The sequence below is a fragment of the Leptodactylus fuscus genome, chromosome 2, assembly GCF_031893055.1.
Source record: "Leptodactylus fuscus isolate aLepFus1 chromosome 2, aLepFus1.hap2, whole genome shotgun sequence".
NCBI lineage: Eukaryota > Metazoa > Chordata > Amphibia > Anura > Leptodactylidae > Leptodactylus > Leptodactylus fuscus.
This window is the reverse complement of record NC_134266.1, coordinates 144,499,502-144,511,550: the sequence shown is the minus strand read 5'-3', so window position 1 is coordinate 144,511,550 and position 12,049 is coordinate 144,499,502. Positions and strand designations below refer to the sequence as shown.

The 12,049-nt window shown below is 43.1% G+C and overlaps 1 protein-coding gene across 3 annotated transcripts in view; it reads right to left on the bottom strand.

Moving 5' to 3' along the window:
- Nucleotides 1-249: 249 nt before the first annotated feature.
- LOC142195221 (ras GTPase-activating protein 4-like) overlaps nt 250-12,049 on the bottom strand; it is a 119,672-nt gene continuing 107,872 nt past the window's right edge. For 2 of the 3 annotated variants that reach the window (XM_075264815.1, XM_075264814.1), the window contains 4 exons: nt 9,802-9,937; nt 3,640-3,760; nt 2,803-2,861; nt 250-885 (listed from right to left, as the gene is read on the bottom strand). In XM_075264815.1, coding sequence (XP_075120916.1) covers nt 755-885; nt 2,803-2,861; nt 3,640-3,760; nt 9,802-9,937 — 447 coding nt within the window. In that variant the 3' untranslated portion in view covers nt 250-754. Of the gene's footprint in view, nt 886-2,802; nt 2,862-3,639; nt 3,761-9,801; nt 9,938-12,049 lie in introns of those variants that run through there. The other variant, XR_012715076.1, reaches the window with a different exon arrangement.

Here is a 12,049-nt window from a genome sequence, read left to right as displayed (position 1 = left end):
TTACATTATACAATTTTCAGTATTGTATAAATAAGGTTGAATTCACACCAGTGCTCAGTACCGTTCGGCGATTCTGTTCCCTATTATGATTGAAAAATGCAGAGAGAAAAGTCCTGCAAGTATTTTTTGATGGAATCCTTTATCTGTATTGAATACTATAGTAATTCCTGCCAAAGAGTTCCAGTTTTTAATAAAAGCTTCTTGATCAAGGAAAATGTAAAAACACACAAGACATTCTACCTTTGGCAGTCAGTTTTATTAGTAATAAAAAAAAGAATAGTAGTAGTGTAACATACAACCTGCTATTATAGTGAATGCAATATGCAAAAGGAAGCCTGGCTGTCCCAACTCTGTAAGATTACATAAGGGAGCAAGACAGATTAAAAACCTAGAAAAAAGTCTATGTGGGTTATAGCTCAACTGTACATAATATTGTCTGCTTTATAAATTATGCCATATGCTATATTTGGGTGAAAATATTACATGACTCGAACATTGAGTATATTTTTGACAGCATTAGGGTGGGTTCGCACTACCTTTATTAATGTCTGTTGCAGGATGAGAGCAACATTAATAAGAGAATGCAGACAGCATCCTCCATCTTGGGCCTGCCTGCATTCCCTCTCTTCCGTCTGTGTCTGTCACTCTATCACTGTCTCCTTCCATGCTCTACCCCAATAAATCATTTGCAGCTTTATAGGTACATTCACCATTATAAGTACATCATTGCTACAGTATATTTACACAGTTATATTTACATTTCGAGTAGGTACTTTTTTTCCTGGTCAGCAAAATTTGGTGAATCAGCCAGGAAAGAATCATGAGCAGCTTCCAGGTCTTTGAGAATCTGGAAAAGCTGTGTAGTACTGTCCTTACTCGCAGGATCTAAAAGAAAAAAATAGATCTGAATTACAGTGTGAGGGCTGTGAAATCCCTAGAAAACACCACAACTGACCAAATAGGAGCCAATTCCTAACAGGCTACCATCAAATACTCGGTATCTGTCCTGGACTGAAAAACCTAAAAAGCTCCTTTTCCGTAAGGCCTGCCATAAGAATCTCTGCAACAGAAGGGTCATCAGAGGACTTTACAGGGAATCTCTTATTGGGAAAACTCCTTTTTATCTAAGCATATATTTGCATAGCCTTTATAAAGGCTATTCCACACATACCTTTTATTCATTAATCCTCCAAGCTGTTTATGAATTAGTCTGCTTTTTTGATATGCTAATTAGCCACCATGGAGCACCGGATGTTCACTGAGCACTGTGTGATATGTGTAGATGGGGAGGTGAGAGCAGGGAAGGCTGCTTCTGACTCATCAGCCTTCCCTGCTCCCACCTCCGCCTGTTTACACACAGCACATAGTGCTTAGTGAACATCCGGTGCTCCGTGGTGGCTAATTAGCATATCAATAAAAGCGGGCTAATTCAAAAATGTCTGGGAGGATTAATGAATAAAAGGTATGTCTGGAATAGCCTTTCTAAATGCTATGCAAATATATGCTTAGATAAAAATGAGTTTTCCCAATGAGAGACTCCCTTTAAGCTCTGGCTTGAGGGCAAGAAAGAAAAGACTATTTTATGTAAGAAACTGTTTGTTTTTTTTGTTATTTTTATAGGGTCAGAATGGCATAAATAAAATACAACTGATACTCACTCCTGTTCTGACACTTTCCAAGTTCTCGCTGGTCTCTCTGGGTCACTTTCATGCAGGACATGTGGGTCACTTCTTTAAACAGTAATTGGAGGATCAGCTGTATAAAGGGGCTGCGGCACTTGTATGAGTTCAGTTATCCATTCATGGTTTATATAACACACATAGCACGGCTGCTATGAAACAGATGGTGTGTGATGTAAACAGTGAAGAGGTCACGGTGTTTGTATAGTACCCCAGCCACTTCAAACAGCTGTGGTTTGGTCACCAATAGAAATGAATTGTACAACCCCTTTAAGCATGAAAATACTGAGGTATGGCTGCATCATACCCGGGTTTTCCTTCGGGAGTGTTTATTTTATGCCAGGAAAGCCATCGCCCTGCAGTGGATGGCCTCACAATCCCCGTCTGTGTCTCAATGGCGGAAATTCAATCCTCCCGTTCAATCAGATTATACATAAAGGTCGGGGCTGCCCCCAGAAATTCGTTAAGGTTTGGGGAGCGTGGTGCGATTCTCCTCTTACCCAGTACTCTGCCCCCTTGCTGCGCTCCGCATTGGGTGCTTTTGAGTTCTGAGAGGGATACTTGTTGATGGAGCTGTAGCCCCCTTGTGCTAGGTTTCTATGCGGCTGCTGATGCCGAGGCGCTTCATTCCTGTTTCACTTTTCTTATGCGAAATGGTCGGGCCTGGTTTGGGGTGGCGCTGTGGCAGATCTTTGTTTGTAACCCTTTTCTTTTCCTTAATTTTGTATTGCTTATGCACTCTCCTGTTTCTATTGTTGATTTTGTTATATCTTCTTCAATAAAACGAGTTTAAAAAGCATGAAAATACTGAATCACATGGAGAACTACTATATATACCAAAGCTCTGTTGCTCCTCTTCTATTATATGTTTCCTCAAATAAGGTAGCATAGGAAACATGACTGATCCACTGTAAATATCTTTAGTCCTTTTTTACTTTGGCAAGTGTTTGATGCTCCCTCTACTGAACTGGATGACCAGAACAAGGGTTCTGTGGTCTGCCATTTCTAACAGTTTTACTCCTTGATGTGCCATGTTTTAAGGATGTCATGCTTGGAGATACATTTATACTTGGTGCATTTCCAAACACTGACTGCAATGAAAGCATGTTGATGGAAAACATACCTGTGCTTAGGTGAGATTTGCTGCTGTTATCATCTTTTGTTAGTTCCATGTATTTTTCCCTGCAGATAGAAATATTTATTTTAATATTATGCACATCACTGGTTAGATAAGGCGCTGTTCTCATTACTGTTTTCTTTCTGTTTGGTTTCTGTTGCCTTTTAATCCCATATATAGCATTGACTGCAGCATTCTTATTGCTTTACAAAATACTGCAATCCAGACAGACCTCCCTATGTGTCAGTGGGTTGTATTGAGAGTTCTTGAGGTTGGTTTAAGACTTAAATCCACCAAAGGGAAGCCATATGTGTGATGAATATTACTTTTCTAAGGTTTATGAAACTCTAGGGTGTATATGAGCCACTGGAAGCAGCACTCATGCAGCCTGAATGTCTAGGTCCAAATAAAGGCCTGTGAGAAGGTCGGCATGATGTTAAAGGGAGCGCCCTCTATTGGTTTGCTTGACTGAGACTCTGTCTTCCTAATTACATCATGGAAGATAGACTTGCACATTCTCAGTCAGCGCCCTCTATTGGTGTGCATACTTGAGGTACTGGCATGCTAATTACATCATGGAAGTCAGATTTACATAATCTTCCCATGGTCCTTTGCACAGTGGAGCGCTCATGGCTTAATAAGACTCCACACACCTAAATGGTGACGATATCCCCTCAAATAGGTCCAAATAAGAGAAGAAGGTTTGTGGTTTCCAAAGATAAAAAGCACTATCTATGCGGAGTCACACTACTGAGCAGCCTGATTTATACTTCTATATATCCACCATGGCTATGGTCACTGGCACAACCCCCCATTCTGTCACTTAGATGACTAGCAGTGTACCTCATCAATTCTCTGACTCCAATCAAGTGTCTGAAAATGAGCTGGGCCTCCAGGTCTGGGTTCAAGAGATCATTCCACTCCTGTAATGTGACTTCATGACGAGTTTTGTCACATCCAGCAACTAAAAAGAAAAGCAAAAAAACCTTAACATGCGCAGCACCTGGTCCAGTCTCCAACAATTACAGTACTTTACAGGATTAGAAAAACCATCTCCAACAAGTGAGAACAATTACAATGCAGCGTAATATATAGCATATCAATGGAGCCAACGTTTGGTGGGTGAAATATGGCGGATAAGGAAGAAAGAGAAAGAAAGGAAGGGGGGTAGTGTTGAGCGAATAGTATTAGTCGAATACCTCGCTCCCATAGGAATGTGTGTTAGCAGCCGTGAATATTTGACAGCGCTTAACCCCTTGGTGTTCAGCCGCTTCCACGTATTCCTATGGGAGCGAGGTATTAGACGAAGATTTTCGAATACTATTCGCTGAAGACTAGAGGGGGGAGTTGAGGAAAGGTAACAAAAAAAAAAAAAAAAAACAGAGGGAGGGGGGAAAACAGAAGCCCCAGCAACCATTCCATGAAGCCCCCATTTATTTTGCATGTTTTCTTGTTTCTGTAACTTGGGCTGATACATTACCCAGTTATAAGAGGACTGGAACCTCCTAAGCTACACTGGAGAGCTGATCCTTGTCCTCCTAGGATCCAGCAGCTCCCATTACTCATTGAGTACTGTGTATACAGTGATTGGGAAGGCAAGGACGGTAAACTTTCCCTGCTTTCTCTATGTGATGGCCTCCTAAAACTACACAATATCGTATAGCTAATTAAACTAGAAGTACAAACAGAACTAGTATCAATGAAGAAGCAGATGTAAGGGTATGCAGCCATTTTTACTTTCCGTAAAGTGAACGGGGTTGAGCCACAATGCTGCTGACAGGCATGGCACAGATTTGGAAGAAATCAGCCATATTTGTCTAATCCTGCAAACCTCTGAAAAGGGGTAATATCATCACAGACATTTAAGGCATATTTAGACATATGTTTTATAGGCAGGGAATGCATAGAGTGGCTTTTATGAACAACCAGTGGCTTAATAATAGCAGTTGCTGGGGGGGTGCGACCGGACCTGGAGGAGTAGGGAACCATGGCCTCCTATAGATGTCTGGGGTCCTGCAGCACCATGATAGCAGCCGGGAAAAGCCAGGTTTCCCAACTGCTATCTTTACTATATACATCTCAGGCAACAGAGAGCTGCACTCATTTCTGCTTCCTGTTCACATGTTGCTGGGCCCCTTTCCAATAGAAGTCTGCCTAGGGGAGGTGTGTTAAAATACCAAACATTTCTCCTGGGCATCCGACAGTCCCCACCGTCCTCTTTGAGGCTCATGTGCCCCAGAGTTACCATTGAGGCCCTTGTGAGCATTTTATACTATATTGAGGTACTGTGGAGCTTTATATTGGAGGGGGCCTCTGCAGAGCATATTATACAGTGCTGGACCACTATGGAGCAAAATTACTCTATAGGGCTTCTGGGGAGCCTACGGTAATGTACTGTATGGCGCTGCTGTGGACTATAAGACACTGTGTGGGACCCCTTCACTCAGTGGCGTAACTACTGAGGAAGCAGCTGCCATAGGGCCCGGGACATTAGGGGCCCGACGACAGCTGCTACCGCCGCGGTTTTTTCTTTTTTTTTAATAGGCCGTTACCTGCTGGAGTTATTCCAGCCGGTAACGGGCCCTATTTACTTACCAATCCTGGCTGGGCCCATGTGAAAAGTTCGCCACGGGGCCCCGCCATCCCTAGTTACTAGTTTTGAGCGATCGTTTTCGGACACAATCGGATTCTGTTCGGCGATCGAGAAAATTTCGCGATCGGAATTCCGAACACAATCTTTTTAGGTGGGATCGGGCTCGGTAGTATTTCCCACAATGCCTTCACACTGAGTATATAGTGTATACTCAGTGTGAAGGCTCCGCTGCGGTTCCATAGGAATGAATAGAAGCAGCCGACACACAGCCTTAACTTCCTGCGAATCGGCTGCCTCCATTCATTCTAATGGGAGGCTAAACTAACATGTCTCGTAGTTACTTACCTCCAGAGATAGCTGCTCCGCTGCTCTTTGCCTCGCTGCCGCTCCAGCTGCAGTCTTCTTTGCCTCGCGGCCCCCTCCCTGCCAGGTTAGGAGAGTGTGGGCGGGTTAGGAGAGTGTGGGCGGGTACAGGGCGGGGAGACATCACGTCTCCCCTCTCAATACCCGCCCACACTTTCCTAACCTGGCAGGGAGGGGGCAGCGAAGGGAGAAGAAGACTGCAGCTGGAGCGGCAGCGAGGCGAAGAACAGCGGAGCAGCCATCTCTGGAGGTAAGTGAACACCTGGGGGGACTAAGTAGCCAGAGGATTAAAATAAAATCCTCTGGCTACTTAGTGATTCACTACACAGCGTGGATTCTAACAATTCTTAGATTCTATGCTGTATAGTGAATAGGATTGCTTTTAAAATCCGATCTCCGATTAATAAAAAAATCCCATTGACTTGCATTGGGATCGGAATTGGGATCGAGATCAGGTTCGAATGAAAAATGATCGGAAATCGGATTTTAAAATCGATCCTGAAAAGTCAGGATCGGCTCAACCCCACTAGTTACGCCACTGCCTTCACTATTTACATAGAATGTCATCTGTTTTATAGCAGCTGTGCAAGGTTATTACCGGCTGTAATTATATTTCATGGTCATTGAAAAACAGATGTTGGATTCCCACTGATCTCTTAGATCTTAGACTGTGTGAAAGAAAGTCCATAGCTCCAGGTTCCAATTCCACAATATAAGACAAGAAAAAAGGCAGCACTCCCAAATAAGATCCAAAACTGCAGCAGTGTGGTTTATTCCATGTTGCAACATTTCAGATCAAATGAGCCAAATGACTGTTAGGACACCTGCAGATCAGCTGTTCCATGGAGCACACAGCTTCCAGTATGGTTTACAGGCCAGGTGCTGTGCTGCTCACTCACCATATTCTTGATAACAGCAGTTATGAGTATCAGTTGTATCCCTTTCAAGTATCTGAGATACTGCTGCAGTGACCATAACCTATTAAAAATACATGATATTCTTTTCACCGGGACCCACAAAACTTTGGTTATGCCACTGTGAACAACTTGTCATCAACAATAAAGTAGGAGGGGGAAGGGGTGATTTTTGTGTGTTTACAGTTGTCAATTATCATTGTGATCGGTCAGATGAAAAATAAAGATATTGCACAGTAAAGCAGGCCTTAAGGGTAACACTATATAAGACTGGTCCACTGCGTGATGTCCATAGCAGACATCTACAATCATGGCAGAAACTACCTGAAATATTCTGGTTTCATTGTGACTATTACATGTGCTGTCCAGTATGTTGGGCCCAATTTTTAGCTTTGCGTTGCATAGTTTAAACACTATGGCCGAACCTGCAGCTATAATTGACAAGATGCAGGTTCAGAGCTCAAAGTGCAAGATACTTTGAACTGTGGGATTTAGACGGTGTGTGGGGATGAGATTTGTTGAAATTCTGCTGTATCCCCGGCCTAAAGGATATTGCTTGACATTTTCTATATTTATGTCTGGGCACCGGAACTATACAGTAGATGGAGCTGGAAGCAGAACAGCTCTGCCTAAGGTATTCTTGAGAAATGCAGCTCAGCTCCATTGAAGAGAATCAAAGCTGAGCTGCAGTACTCTGGCACTGCTACTATAGAGTGGATCTGCTTCCAGCTGCGTCTATTGTATAGTTTTGGCGCCAACAGGATCTAAGAACAGTTGATTACATGGGGGGTTTTTGAGCCAAATGTAGATTAAGGAGATGTGAGATGTGTAAGGCCTTGTTCACATCAGTGTTGGTATTCCTTCTGGGGGAGTCCGCATGGGGACCTCCTGAAGGGAATACCAAACACAATTGCAAGTGCTGTGCAGTGAAAGCACACGGACCCCATAGACTATAATAGGGTCCATGTGCTTGCCGCGGGCTGCTTGCAGGAATCATGCAGACAAGAAAGTAGATTGTGAACTACTTTCCTGTCCACCTGTTCCCCATTGTAGTTTATAGGGTCCGTGTGCTTTCACTGGAACACCGCTTGCAGTTGCATTCGGTATTCCGTTCGGGGGGTCCTCATGTAGACTCCCCTAGATGGAATACCAATGTAGATGTGAACGAGGCCTAAGAGATTTCTTCATACTTTCCATTCTGTCTGCAGCCACTCCTGGGTTTGGCTCAAAAAAGCAGCAGTAAAATCTGCAACAACCAAATAGCAGATATTCCACAACATGGAACCTGATTCCAAAATGGTTTTCCGACCCCAAATCAAGTTTTCATACTAATGAGCTATGCACAGTATTGTCCAACAGTATGTTATCTGTCGAGGTCTAGAAGCTAGTGGATGGTCAGCCTGTGTAGCCTCCCTCCTGGGGATAGGTGATCAGTATAACTAGGGTTGAGCCGATCTTGAAATTTCAGGATTGTTTTTAAAATCCAATTTCCGATCATTTTCCATCTGAACCCGATCCCAATTCCGATCCTAATGTAAGTCAATTGAATTTTTTTTTTTTCAACTGTAATTTTTATTAAATTTTCAAACAAAGTATACAAACATAAACAGTAGACATGCAAAATACAATAAAATAAAGGAAAAGCCTGACTGAAAACAGCTTTCTGCAACTGCGTGAAACAAAAAACACATTACAATAAGCAAACAGAGGAGACTGACAGAACAAACAGGACAGAGGGGAGTAGGACAAAAAAGAAAGAGTGGGCAAGCAAGGGGGGGGGAGGGAATAAGAACAGGTGTGAGAGGACAAGGGTGGGTCAAAAACCGTGCATTATACAGTAAGCATCCCAGGACGACCAGATGGAATCAAAAGCCTCCACTGAATTGTTCAGCGTGGCTGTCATATATTCAAGGCCAATGGAATTTTTTTTAATTATCGAAGATCGGATTTTAAAAACGATCCTATTCACTACACAGCATGGAGTCCAAAAATTGTTTTTTTTTAAAAAAAAATCCCCCGGCTACTTAGCCCCCCTGGTGTCCGCTTGCCTGCACAGATCCGCTGCCGCTCCTCGTTCTTCTCGGTCCGGTCCTCTCTCATTGACATGCCTTCAGAGTGCCCTGCATGCCCCCGCCTCCCTAGGCTAGTGTTAGAGATGATGGGAGTAGGTGAAGCTTGTTGTGGCTTAGGAGAGTGTAGGTGGGGAGATGTGAGTGCATCACTCACGTCTCCCCTCCCAGTACCTGCCCACAATCTCCTAAGCCACAAGCCCCGCCTTCTCCCAGCATCTCTAACACTAGTCTAGGGAGGCAGGGGCGCGCAGGGCACTCTGAAGGCATGTCAATGAGAGAGAAGAGGAGTGAGCAGAACAGGGAGTGGCAGCGGATCTGTGCAGGTAGGTTGAGCGATCGGGATCGGAATTCCGTTCCCAATCTTTTTTAGGCGGGATCAGAAGCCAATCGTGATCGTGAAATTTACTTGATCACCGATCATGATCCGATCCCGATCGCTCAACCCTAATAACAACTCAATTTGGAGCCATGAAACTCTTTAACCAGATCAGGACTGGCTCACTCCCTGGTTTTAAAATAGTGACTAATTTTGGGTTTTTCACACGTGGTATTGATTTTTTTCCTTTGGTTTATTCGAATCATTTTTGCATCTTTTTGGGTGACAGATGAGATTTATTTTTATGTTGTTATTATGTTCCATATTTTTTCTTTATTTTAATATCTGATAAATTGTAAGCAAGAAAAAAAAGTGGGGAGACCTGTTTGTTTGTCACATTTTTATGTTGTTTTTTTTTAATAACACAAAGTGCTACTAAAGAATGTCTGTAAAATAGTATCCCTCTCTATTATGCTAAAAGTTGTTCTTGGGGAAAATGGAATAGAAAGTGGGCATGGACATGGGAGGCCCGGCTATAGTAACAGCTGGGATCTTGGCCTTACAGTTGCACAAAAAAGATGCTTAACCATGCAAGGACGTATATGTGTCCTTGCCAGGTTAGGGTTAAGCGTGGACCAACGGGACATACATAGTCAACAAGCAGTCCCTGATCTAGCTGAAAAAAAAAAGAAGAAAAAAAAAACAAAAAAACCTTTTTCCTTTGAGAAAATAAATAGGATATAATACCCCCTTTATCCTTTTGGTGGCAGCAGCTCCACTTCTCTCCTTTGTAGACACCAGGATGATAACAACCGAGCATATCACTGTTGTTTACGCAGACTTTTCGCAATGCTGAGAGCCACTGATTTAGTTCATTGACGCACTAAAATATAGACAGAGGGTGTAAGGAATATTTTTATGGACAGATAGCTTTTATCAGTCTTTAGGAAATCAGGAAGACTAATTTAACACATTTAAAACCAAATTTTCCTGAATCCGTTTCAAGCTTAAGGCTAAGGCCCCACGTACAGAGTGGCAGCCGAAAATCTCTGTGAGAAAAACTGTGGTTGCGGTTTTTCATGCAGCGCTTTTCACAGAAAGTCCGCAGAGGTTTCTTCTGCAGACTTTCTGCTTCAATTATACCTTTATGGAAAATTCCAGTGCTTCAAGTATAATTGCCATGCTGCAATTTATAAAAACTCAAATCGCATCAAATCCACTGCGGATATTTTTCTGCGATGTGTGAATGGGATTAGCCAGAATCTCATGCAATTTGCAGGTACTACAAAACACTGGGTTAGCCCCTGCCTAAGAGAGATTTATCTCTTTAAGATGACTGTGAAAAAGCCATTTATCATACACGGTTTAAGCTGTGTTTGTCTTCTTTTTGTGCTCAAAATAAGCTTGCAAAATTACTGACTCAAATTACAGAATGTCACCTCAATGTGCATACTTGTATTTAATACTTGTCCTATCACACTTATTCTAATCAGTTTTACTATATAAATATACACTCACCGGCCACTTTATTAGGTACACCATGCTAGTAACGGGTTGGACCCCCTTTTGCCTTCAGAACTGCCTCAATTCTTCGTGGCATAGATTCAACAAGGTGCTGGAAGCATTCCTCAGAGATTTTGGTCCATATTGACATGATGTCATCACACAGTTGCCGCAGATTTGTCGGCTGCACATCCATGATGCGAATCTCCCGTTCTACCACATCCCAAAGATGCTCTATTGGATTGAGATCTGGTGACTGTGGAGGCCATTGGAGCACAGTGAACTCATTGTCATGTTCAAGAAACCAGTCTGAGATTATTCCAGCTTTATGACATGGCGCATTATCCTGCTGAAAGTAGCCATCAGATGTTGGGTACATTGTGGTCATAAAGGGATGGACATGGTCAGCAACAATACTCAGGTAGGCTTTGGCGTTGCAACGATGCTCAATTGGTACCAAGGGGCCCAAAGAGTGCCAAGAAAATATTCCCCACACCATGACACCACCATCACCAGCCTGAACCGTTGATACAAAGCAGGATGGATCCATGCTTTCATGTTGTTGACGCCAAATTCTGACCCTACCATCCGAATGTCGCAGCAAAAATCGAAACTCATCAGACCAGGCAACGTTTTTCCAATCTTCAATTGTCCAATTTCGATGAGCTTGTGCAAATTGTAGCCTCAGTTTCCTGTTCTTAGCTGAAAGGAGTGGCACCCGGTGTGGTCTTCTGCTGCTGTAGCCCATCTGCCTCAAAGTTCGACATACTGTGCGTTCAGAGATGCTCTTCTGGCTACCTTGGTTGTAACGGGTGGCTATTTGAGACACTGTTGCCTTTCTATCAGCTCGAACCAGTCTGGCCATTCTCCTCTGACATCAACAACGCATTTCCGCCCACAGAACTGCCGCTCACTGGATGTTTTTTCTTTTTCGGACCATTCTCTGTAAACCCTAGAGATGGTTGTGCATGAAAATCCCAGTAGATCAGCAGTTTCTGAAATACTCAGACCAGCCCTTCTGGCACCAACAACCATGCCACGTTCAAAGGCACTCAAATCACCTTTCTTCCCCATACTGATGCTCGGTTTGAACTGCAGGAGATTGTCTTGACCATGTCTACATGCCTAAATGCACTGAGTTGCCGCCATGTGATTGGCTGATTAGAAATTAAGTGTCAACGAGCAGTTGGACAGGTGTACCTAATAAAGTGGCCGGTGAGTGTATTATCTAGCGTTGTGATCCATAAACCTTCTCTTATCCAGAGGAGACGTCTGCAGGATCTCTACCTCTGACATATCAACCAACCTACAATACACTCATGAAAAATGCTTTGCCAGCCTGTGTATAAAGTGGGTTGCAGGGAGTACGGCCTCTCATATATAGTCTGCACTTTGTGCAAGGTAAAAGGTGAATTCAGGAACACTAAAATGATGTCAATAATGCTAATGAATGCAACTTCTCTATTGTGGCAAAGCAGGGTTACATGTTAGA